General features: G+C 35.3%; 1 protein-coding gene across 2 annotated transcripts in view; it reads right to left on the reverse strand.

Annotated features, from left to right (window-relative positions):
* CLINT1 (clathrin interactor 1) overlaps positions 1 to 12350 on the reverse strand; it is an 86254-nt gene that overhangs the window by 8902 nt on the left and 65002 nt on the right. For both annotated transcript variants that reach the window (XM_006863935.1, XM_006863936.1), the window contains one exon: positions 4453 to 4527. In XM_006863935.1, the coding sequence (XP_006863997.1) occupies positions 4453 to 4527 (75 nt within the window). The remainder of the gene's footprint in view (positions 1 to 4452; positions 4528 to 12350) is intronic.

Genomic DNA, 12350 nt, shown 5'->3' on the forward strand with positions numbered 1-12350 from the left:
AGTTCTGTGGACTGAGAATCAACAAGAACAGACAATAACCAGAGATTGACATAGGTGGCAGCACCTCCCAGAATTAAATCGACAGAAGGAACAGTCAGAGAACAGAACTATAAGAACAAACTCAGAATCTGGGAGGTCAGTCTATGATCAAAACAAATTCAATGTAAAAGAAGACTGGCTTACAAGCTTTCAAGAAGGAGCCTAGATCCAGAGGGCATGGAGGAAGGTAGAATCTCTACTGAGTAGTATCTAATCTGTCTGGGTGGGGCTGATGAAAGGAGATGGGGATAGATCTCTTGAGGTACAATGGTGAATAATTGTTATCAGGATTGACTGTGAGGGTTGGAAACACAAAGGTAGATGTTTTGTAGCAAAAGGAGGGGAGTGATTGACTTTGCAGCCTAGGAGCGGAGGTCCCTGGGACCATCAAGGGAGAAGAGCGAAGTGCGGGACCCTACCCAGAGAAACAGTGATGCCAGAGATGGAGAGAGACGATGATGTGGAGCGATGCAATGGCTGGGTACTGTAGACCGAGAGAGGGAGAGGGGCTGTGTGCTGACGACCGGGGACAGGCTTGCAGGGTATACCCTTTGGTTGGTTGACGATGTATGGAGGGGATTGTAACCGTGACAATGAAAGGATATACAATAAGATGAATGTAAAGCCACTAATGTTCTCCCATGTAAACTATCACATAATTCACAATAAAACATTAAAAAAAAAAAAAGGTACATATAGATGCCTATGAACGAATGGGAGTAAAAAGCAAAGTTGAAAGAACTACATTTTAAGCTGTCATTTGAAAGCAAATACTATGCATTTCCAAGTTAATCAACACCATTTTTTTGTACTGCATGTTCAGATAAAAACTTGGAGATACATTCTGTCTAATGTAAAAGGCAACCAAGCACTGCAGTACTGTATCTCATGCTAAATATCAAAAGAACACAAAAATACAAACCTTTAAAATGATATTCTGTGACCATATTAAAATACAAGCACCATCAAAAATACAATAACGCATTTAAAAACCTCAAGCTCTACAAACAATTTAATACAAGAACCGGGTTAACATTCATCCCCTCATGATTTTACTTTAAAACATGTCTAATCTTTTTTACAAAAGAGACTGCATTAACAATGTTCTGATTAGTCCTATATGTTAAGCAATTTAAAGTACTTTATAAGGTTGCTGTTTACAGATAAACTTAATGTTGATTTTTTTTTTTTTTTGCTTGAGCTAAAAACAGAATGTGCATGGAAACTGGGGCAAAATGTATTGCCCCATCTGAAAACTTTATCTGAGATGATTAATCATGGGAGGACAAGATTTCTAGTGAGGCATATATTGTTCAGAAATGATTAATCATTGTTGCAACAGTTTCAGCCCCTTGCGTAATGGTGATCAGGTTATATTAATCACATGCATACAGATAAAGAAAGAGATGTATCAGTTAGGCAACATTAACATATTTGAAATATTTGCATAGTTGGAAACTTTATATACATAACAACTGAGAATTACACAGGGAGATTATAAAATTAGGGCAGTGTTTACTTTCCACTTTGATTCGCCTACAGCAAGGTATTAACCCTTAGAAAGTGTAATCACACTTACAAATGAAGCAGTTAATTACTCAACATTTCTGGTTTCTGGGAAATACTTGGAATTTATACAAATAGACTGTCAAAATAACCAAGTTAAAATATGCATCTTTCTTTCTAACTCCTCAGTTCACTATTAACAGCAATAGATGTTACTTGAAATAGATTGAGTAATTCAGTTAAATTGTATCTTTCCCTTCCTGCTTCACATATAAGTTTTATAAATTTTTATATAATCTTTCAAGCTTCAGACTGACCAGCTTTTACAAAAAACCCCCAAACCTCCTAAACTAAAAAATTAAACGTATATATAGACTTATTTTATCCTTATAAAGACCTATGACTAGCAGCATTAATTCCAACTTTAGAGAGCTGGGGGCTCAGACACTTTCCCAAAATCAAAGTTACTATTATATGACAGGAAGAGGATAAAAACATTAACAGAAAAAGGGAAAAAAATACCTACGCCTTAATTGTAAACCTTTAAGCCTATGTTCTGTCTGCTGTCTGGTGTTTTCAAGTGCCACTGGGTTAGTTCCTACTCATTCCAATTCATAGGGTTTATGAGGAGCAGCTGGTGTTTGAACAGCTGACCTTGCAGTTAGTAACTCAGTGCTTAACCTACTCCTTATGTTCAGTTTGCTGTTGTTCTTAAATGTTACTCAATTCCAACTCATAGTGACCTTGTATAGAGTTTCCAAGGAGCGGCTAGTGAATCTGAACTGCTGACTTTGAGGTTCAAGTCGACCTTGTGATCCAGAGTATTATCCCACAGCACCAAACCAGGGTTCCTATATTCTGTTATAGTTAGTGTTGTTAAGTACCATCAAGTGGGATCAGACTCTTAGCAACCCCATATAGGGTTTCCAAAGAGCAGCTGGGGAGTTCAAAGCCGACCTCGTGGTTCAAACCAACTTTGCAGTCCAGTGCTTTAGCCCACAGCACCATACCAGGACTACATATTCTGTTTAAATGTCGGTATTTCATGATTTCTAATCTAACAATCTATACAGGGTCACTATGAGTTGGAACCCACTGAACGGCACTTAACAAACAACAATCTAACAAAGAGTGAGTTATCTTTGCCTGAGGCTCAACTACACACTGTATTTTAGGATTTAAAAAAAGTAGTTATTTTTCATAGAAAGATTAAGATATCTAAATTATAAAGTAATAAAAATAAATTTTAACAGGATACTCTACAAAATCCCAACATCCCAGAGTTTCAGTCAAGAAAATCATACAAATTAAACTACTTTTGCACTAAAACAAGATACTTATCCACACCTGCTTTCCCTCATCCCACAGAAAAGAAAGCTACAGAAGAGTCCCTTTCTTGTAAGTATAAATTTCTTTTTCTTTTTTTTTAAAGGTTTTATTGTGAATTGAGTGAAAGTTTACAGAGCAGATCATCAGTTTTACACTCAACAAATCATAAACTTTGTTTCATTATAGGATTATAATCCCCTCCATGTACCATCAGTTAATAGTATTTCTCTCTATTCATTTTAGCTCTCTCTTTTTTTTTTTTTTTAAACACTCAGCTATATATAATAATTTAAATCACCAAAGGGCACATTCTGTAAGCCTGCCTCCTGGCCACCAGTTCTTAGTCCTTCTCTTTCCATGAATCTATAGGAGTCCTCAGCTGCCCCCTCTCTCCCCATCTCTGGTGTCGCTGCTTCTCTGGATAGGGGCTTGCATTCTGCTTGTGCTCTTCTCCCTTGATGGTCCTAGGGGCCTCTGTTTCTGGACTGTAAGATTAACTACTTACCCATTTTTGTTAAAAAAAGAACTTCTACCTTTAAAATTGTGAGTTGCAATTAGTCATGATAATAAGTACTCACTACTGAATGATAAGAATCTTATCCCCATCTCTTTTCACCAGACCCATGTGGACCAAGATGAAAACTATTCAGTGGGGACACTCTATCTTCCCTGGCACACTCTGAAACGAAATTACCTCTTGAAAACTTGTAAGCCAGTCACTTTGTGCCTTTTATCGCCTCCTCGTTTTAGGTAGAGTAGTGGTTACGAATCGGGCTGCTAATCTAACGGTCAGCAGTTGAAAACTACCAGCCGTTCCACAGAGGAAAGATGAGGCTTTCTGTTCCTGTAAAGATTTACAGCCTCGGAAACCCTGTACAGGTCACTATGAGTCAGAACCAACTCCACGGCACATAACAACAACAATGTCTAAATTGCCCATCCCTATCTACCCTATATACAGAAATGATAGCATTGATACTTGATGTGAAGACTCTTTCCCTCTCTGTTGGTATTTTGAGCTACTACATCCATGAGCATAGGTCAAGTTCATCAAATTGTAGCAATATACTCCCCTTTTCTTGATGAAAAATTGCATTTTTTTTTAATGGTCGAGTTCTGATTATCAAGTCATCGAGGCTCGGTCAAATAGGTACTATCTACATGTTTGGGTGTTCTTGTGCGTCTCCCCTCATGTCATATCAGCTGGATGCTTCATTCTCAGCTCTAGCCCTCCATGGCTATGTCCTTGTCCATGGACTCAGATGTCCTCAGGTCTCACTACACTTTGAACCAACCAGCCCTTCCTCTTCTCTCGCTCATCTCCAGGTCAACAGGAAGTATAATTTTCTTTAGGTGTACCAAAGTAATTTAAAATCAGATTAATTTGTTTGGAAAATTTTAAAAAGTCAGTCCAATCAAATACTCTGTAAATGAGTTCCCTAAGGAATTATAAATAATATAAGAAGAAACAAGACAAAAAGAAGCTGATTAAGGGAAGAGAATTGTTTTGTTTGGACAATTTTGATGAGAACTCTTTTACCTGCCCCTAGATGTCTTGCCAATCATATTGTATCATACCTTGGGAAGGCAAACTGCCTGATGCAGCAGCTGAACCAAAGTCAGCAAATCCTCCGAATAAATCAGATGATCCCCCTAGAAATTAAGGATAAGGAAAAGATTAAGTTTTAGAATTACAAAACAACTGACAGCAATTCCAGGAAGCCATTTTATCAGCCTCCTTTAAAAACACCCAATATTAGAGCCCCAGACATATAAAAAGCTGGTTTGTTGATGTAGCTTTTCATGCTACCACATGCCCTTTAAGATATCAGACTCTTATATTCCCTACTCTATTTCCAGTAAGGTAGACAAGCTTGTATTACTGGCTAAAGTTATTCTTTATTTGTGTTTCATGAATATACAGTGGGTGTGTAGTTTATACTGCCAGTTATGCTGTTATTAAAGTTTTTAAGATAAACTTAAAAATTCAAATTGATACACAAAAAAATTATGGAGTTGGTGAGAAAAGAGAAGAACACCAAGCTAGTATATTTAGAAGGGGAGATCTGGTGTGATGCTGTAGGGTAAGCACTGAACTGTAAGGTTGATCTGAACCACAAGACTGGCTTGTCCAAACCTACCAGCTGCTCTTTGAAAATCCTTATCTAGATCACTGTGACTCAGAACTGACTCAATGGCATTTAAGAACAACAACAACAATGTTCAGAAGGAGCATTAAAATTAGAATACCAGCATTTTATAAGAAAAATCTTCAATGGATACAAAAACCTGAGTAAAACATTCTTGGGGAATAGAATATTCACATAGTCTCAAAATATCACCTCACAGATAACTAATTACAAAGTGATAAAACAATGGAGTGAGCTGAACACAAGATCAAATGCAGTTCCAACAAAAACATCAGACAATATGCATATCATGGGTCTTCTAATCTGAGGGGCTGAAAAAGGACAATATTACTCAGGTAGAAATTCCTGCCAAAAATATCCACCCCACATGTAACATAAGGAATTAATCAGACAAATACAAATTGATACATTCTGCAAAACAAGTCCTCAGGACTCTTCAGAAAATAGCTGCATCACAAAAGATAACAGTGCGGAGGCTGCTCCACATTAAGGCACCTAAGGCTGTTGACATGACAAGTAAATGAAACACGTGAATCTTAAATAAAACTGTTATGATGAAATGACATAGTAGAGAAAATGGAGGAAACATTTACATTTAGACTGTGCATTAGATAAAATATACATTTTTTTAATGTCAATTTGCCCAAGTATGATACTTATATCTGAAAATGTTCTTGTTCCAAGGAGAAACATGCTGAAGAATTTTAGTGGCAAAATAACATGATGTTTGCAACTTCCTCTCAAATGGTATAGATAGAACAAAGAAAAAAAATTTTTTTTTTTAATTTACACACACATACACAAGAGGGCTCCAAAAAGTTCATGGAAAATTCCATTCTCTTTCAATTCCAGTTTTTCACAAATTTGAAGTCCTATAACAACAACAATATTTACTAGAGCGATAAAAGGAACAATTTTCCTAAGTTTGAAATCACAAGTTGGAGGGAAAACTTGAAAGTGTTATGTACAAATATCAGTTTAAATAAATATAGGGTGAAAAATCAATGCAGTGATTTTGGTGAACTACTTTTTTACCATTGTTTACTCCATGAGTGAGTATAAACGTGTATTTTTAATGCATGGCAGAATAAGAGCTTTATACTAACTTCTACACTGGCATTTTTAGAAAGGTGAGATCCAAATTATACCTATGTAAATCAGTGTGGTGTGCCTAATATCATATTCTTATACAATTCTTATTTGTAAACACTACAATTTTTATAAAAATATTTTATGTATAATTTGAGCAATAACACTATTTTCAGGTTTTAATACTCTTGTTTCTTTTGAATTCAGTTATCAACTAAAAGCCTGAAAGATCTAAAAACTTAAATCCTTTTCCTTAGTTTTAGTTTGTCCTTAAAGATTTCACCTCTTAAGAGTCACAACCTTAGAAGTCTAGAGCAGCAGTTCAATTATGGTGCTTTTAGTGTTATGTGAACATTATATAGGTAACATCACAGTTGCTTAGCCTGCAGTGCTTAGAAACTAGCCAGGTGGGACTGAAACATCTGGGCTGCACTCAAACACCACCAGGGACAACTTCCAACATCTGGTGCCATTTCTGAATTGTCTTATCGCTGCAAGACATTCTGCCCCATCTGCTACACTCAACTGGGTTAATTAAACTACAACCATCTCCCCCTTCTTAATAAATGGCCAGCAGTAATAAAAGGAACAAATCAGCTTCTGATACATGTGTACTTGCTATTTCTTTTTAATGCACATTTATGGTGCACCTATCAGCAGATATAACAAATTGTTCCTCATTCCTTCACCTCACTACAGATGCCAATGTTCATACACAATACTCACCAGTCAACTAAGTCCCCCGGAGGCCAAGATGCTCTGCTCTATCAACACTATATAGCTCATACACCTATTTTTTACTTTACTCAAAAGATCTTATCACAGTGCTTTAATTATCTTTTCCAAACTTTTGGGTAAAGTAAGGTACACAGGGATAACCTATATTTTAAAGCTAAATACATACGAGCAGGAAAATGAACACCACAACCAATTGCTGCTTACTATTCCTGTTTGTTTTCTGTAGTGTTGTTCCATGTTTAAAATACTGATTAAAGTATACTGTTGGGCAACAGAATGATCGTTAATAATTTACTATAACACTAAGATGTTTGAAAGTTGTAGACTATTTTGATGTTCATCATCCACACTGTGAATAAATATCAATGTCATTTATTATGCTAAACAAGTTAAGGACTTTCAAACCGTATTCAACTTGGGCTACAAAGAAAATCATGTTGCAGATAAAAGCAATGAAATTTTTTATAGACTTTAATTTTAAGCTGGGTGAATTATTTATTTTTTTTGCCATACGCTGAATTTAATATTTCAAGTCATTACCTACTTTGATTATTCTCCTCCACCTTTACCACCTAAACAGAAATAATACCAAGTTCATCTAACTTTTTATTGCAAATTGTGAAGTTTCTCTCTTTTAATGTTTATAGGTACAATGCTACTCACACCAATGCCGTAGCATAAATTTTCTATACTTAAGCATTGTTTCAGATAACTCCTTATTGGAATTTAAGTTAAGAGTCTACCAAAAACTCCTGCATGCAAAAGACGGTTAAATTTTACAAGATCTATCCTTCAAGATTCCCACATGAGAGCTGTCATTATAAATGAACCATCTCCATCTGCCTTTTCAGGACAGCAAGGAAGTTATTTACTATCACCAGCTGGGAACATATATTTTCCAAAGCAATACTATGAATAGGAAAAATTCAGCTATACTGGACAATGCTTAAACTACAGAGTTTGATCTAGATTACATTGAGAAACATATTTTTGCTTAAAATTTCTAATACATATAAAACTTAAAGTATTTGAAAAATATTTGCAAATATTATAAAGATTAATAATATACAGTTTTCAAAAAAATGATTAAGAAAGGATAAATACCTCCAACAGAAAAAAAAATGAAGAACAGAGATAGAAAAGTCAAAAGAAACACCGTTTATAAAAGTATCAAAATGTTTAAACTCAAGTAGTAAACAACAACAACAAAAATTTCTTCTGCAATTTGGAGTATCTTTAAAGAATCTATTTTGCACTTTATAATTGAGAAAATTGGGGGAAGTGGTAGACCATCCACAAAACAAAACCTTAATGTCTAAAAAATAAGGGATTAAGTAAATTATAGTACGAAGGGGCTTTAAAAAGTTCATGAGACTGAATAGTTTTCATCTTGTCTAGATGGGTCTGGTGAAAAGAGATGGGGATAAGATTCTTTTGATTCAATAGTGAGCAACTGTTATCATGACTAATTGTGGTCGTCACAATTGTAAAGGTAGAGGTTTTATAACATAAAGGGAGGAGTCATTATCTTACAGACCAGGAAACAGAGGACCCTAGGAGCATCAACGGAGAAGAGCATGAGCAGAATATGGGACCCTATCCAGAGAAGCAGAGACACCAGAGATAGAGGCAGAGAAGACGTCATAGAGCAACTGAGGACTACAGACTCATGGAAAGAGAAAGATTGTATGCTGGCAGCCAGGAAGCAGGCTTTCAGAATGTGCCCTTTGGTTGTTTAAATGATTATATATTTCTGAGTGTTTCTGTGTACATAAAAAAACAACAACAACAAAACCAAAAATAGGGAATAGAAGCAAAGACTGTTTAATGATGATATGCATAAAAATGCATGGAGGGGATTGTAATCATTGCAGTGAAACAAAACACGATAGGATGAGTACAAAATTGATGTTCTCCCATGTAAACTATCACTCGATCTCAGGTGAGAAGCAGTTAACAGCACTTAATCCACCCTTCAAAACAAATCTTTATCTAAAAGCCATGCAATAAATGCTTAACAATGTATTGACTGTGTATACAAAAATTTGTTTAATACATGAAAAGTATGCTTGAAATTTTTTTGTTTATTAAATTTGCCTTTAAACTGGAGACAACCCTTCCCTCCAATTCTAATGTATGCTGTTATTGCTGTCAAGTGTCCCTGAATAGGTTCTGATTCAGAATGAGTGGGTTTCAAAGGAACAGTTAGTGTGTTTAAACTGCCGACCTTGTAGTTATCAGTCCAGTACCCAGCCACACCAGGCCTCCAATTCTAATACATGAGTTGGCTCAAATTACAAGGCTAAGTACAAGGCAACAGGCTCAAATGTAAGAAAATTGTGGTTTTTACAGACTTTAAATCATCTTAAAATTATTTTTAATTAAAAGAAAAATAGAGTTCAAAACACAGATTTAAAGTTATGTAAGGTATTTCTGTTTGTACTAAGATGGGGCATTCTTTTTTAACATAATTTACTGCAGTAGAAATGCCTTATGTAATTAATGGTTACCTTAACCAATATCCAAATCCTGTAACTACACAAGGGCAAAGGTGGTAACTTGGACTTCATTTTAAAGGGAAAAGATGTACTAACAACAACAACAAAAAGACAACTGAATGAGTTTTGGTACTATTCCCGATTGGCTTATTTTGTTAATACTTTAAACTATTATTCATTTCTTAAATGTTTACTTAGAAATACATTGTTGTTGTTTAAGTGCCATTGAGTCGATTCTGACCCATAGCGACCGTGTATTGGGTTTCCAAGGAGCAGCTGGTGAGCTTGAACCACTGATTTTACAGTTCAAATGACTTTGCAGTCTGATGCATTAGCCCACAGTGCCACACAAAATGGTATTAAAAGGTGATGAAATTTTCCCATGAACTTTTTCAAGTCCGCTGAAATACTGACTTAAAAGCCACAAAATTGCTTGAACATATATATAAAACTACACTCACCACAGTGGGATGTTCATCAAGACTGTCTCAAGTGAGTCTTGATAGTCAGGTTTTGCATGTATATTTTAAACGTAGTAAAATATTCTACAATAATTTTACTACATATACTTTTGAAGATGCTAATAAGAAGAATGTAATGACACATACCCACCTCCCTTACCCCCCACCTCTCCCCCCAAAAAAGTCTGAGCACTTTCTCAGAGGAGATCTAGTGAGTGGTGCAGATGCCATATCTGCTTAGCTTTACAGCTCATGCCCATATTACTTGCATGATGGTACTATTATAAATATGGGCACATCTGGTAAATGGCACCCAAGTGACATACCAAATAGCAATGCTAATATGGTAGCTTCTTACATTTTCTCATGTGTAGGTGCTAAAGATTTAATGTCCAATTTTCTTTCCTGCTGAAGTCAATTTAAAATATATTATTAAAATATTTAAATAGAGATTCAGTAGAAATAAATTTAAATTTTGATTGGGGGGAGTGTCTGTAAACTGTGTTTAACATATTGTTTCAAATAGGAGATAACTCTAAAAACTAATTCTGATGCCAACCTACACTGCTTTAAAAAATATACATTAAGAAGAAATAAACTTTAAAGTAAAAACCCTTTCAGATTTACCTTAAGTCTTTTTGTTTGTCTCATTTACGCCATTAATATTAATTGCTACTTATATTTAATCAGTCAATTTACTGTTTGTACTGGAGAAGGAAAACCACTCAAAGATTTCTTGCCAAGCAAAGAAAGCATGTTGGTATTTAATAATTCTCTCTGTTCAAAGCAATATTGATATCACCAAGGAAAAAAGTTACGGCCACTCAAGTGACCTTCCAAGTTAATTCTTCTCTGATTGCTCCATTAAAACTTCCTACAGATTCATGAAAGGGGTTCTTTAATATTTTATGCCAAGAAGTCCAAAACAGGTGATATTCTGTGACACTGTGTATTATATGACTATATGCTAACTACCAGTTAACAGTACAGTTGAAATCTTAAGCATACAAAAAGACAGCACATAAATTGTTAAATGACTAATGGATATATTTGTAACCTTGGACATGTCAGTCCAACTAAGTGTAAAAAATTATTTTAGGAATAATAATAATTATAGTAAAAAGGAAAAGGGAATCTTAGAAACTAGGTCACACCAGATGACCTCTCACTTTCAGTCCAAGAACTTTATGAAAGCAGGCAAGAAGAGAAATAATGTTCCTATTATTTTACTAAGCATTTTATACTGATTATATGTACTAAACTTAATGAAGATGCAAAGTAATTTCCATCACAGGTTTCCACTCAAATGCCAATCTAAAAAATCTAGCTTTGAAAAATCATTACATACAACTAGGAATAATACATTTATTTTGAACATTAGTTATAACCCTCTTTTCACATTTAAATGTGAAATAAATTTTAAACAGGTTAGGAAATATTGTCTTTAAATAGAAGTTGTATTTCTTGAGTTGTTTTGAATACGTATTCTTGGAAACCATTTATTGAGAATTACTCAGGTAAAATCTAGCACATTTAGAAATCAAACTGAAGTAATTATCAGCCTCACGTATGAGAAAATCTTATTAGTAAACTACTCTGCTACTGGAGTCCTGGTGTGGTGCTGTGGACTAATGCGTCAGACTGCAAAGTCATTTGAACTGCAAGGTTGGTGGTTCAAGCTCGCGAATTATTCCTTGGAAACCCAATACAGGGTCGCTATGGGCTGGAATCGAGTCAACGGCACTTAACCATAACAACTCTGCTACAGCACTCAGAAAACTGGTCAGATGGGTTTTATACACTTCCACAGAATGCATTTTTCCATCAAAACACTCTTCACATTTACGAATTGGGCTGCGAACTGCAAGGTTAGCAGTTCGAAACTACCAGCTGCCCTTCAAGAGAAAGATGAGGTTTTCTGCTCCGGTAAAGATTTACAGCCTCGGAAACCCTGTTCAGGGTCGCTATGGGTTAGAACTGACTCGACAGCAGTTAACAACAACAACTATTTGATTAATGATTATTTCCTTCACTTGACCCTTGAAGGAGGGCAAGTGTTTTTCACTAAGCATTATATCCAAGCACCAAGACCAGCATCTGGTTCAACAGAATTTTCTGAATAAAGGAATAAAAAGCTAAATGAATTCTAGGTATATCTAATACTGAGAACCAGAATTAAACAATCGGGGAAAGACAGTAAATGGGCAGAGAAGTACATTTGCTTATGAAGAAAGTAAAATATTCAGGCAGTTTTAATTTAGAGTAGTAATACATTTCATGTTTCTCCACATTAATTTAATAAAAATAAAAATGGGAACTACAACTCTCCAAAATCTCTGATACTGAAAAATTTCAGAAAGTATACTATACTTTGAGATACCATATATTGTTACTTGGCAGGAAATATTTTATCAGATTATGTTGTCAAGTGCCACTAAAGTTGATTCTGATTCACACTGACCCTATATAAAGTTTCCAAGAAGCGACTGGAGAGTCTGAACTGCAGAGCTTACAGTTAAGCAGTCCAGTGCTTATCCTAC

This window comes from Chrysochloris asiatica, unplaced genomic scaffold, assembly GCF_000296735.1.
Source record: "Chrysochloris asiatica unplaced genomic scaffold, ChrAsi1.0 scaffold00057, whole genome shotgun sequence".
NCBI lineage: Eukaryota > Metazoa > Chordata > Mammalia > Afrosoricida > Chrysochloridae > Chrysochloris > Chrysochloris asiatica.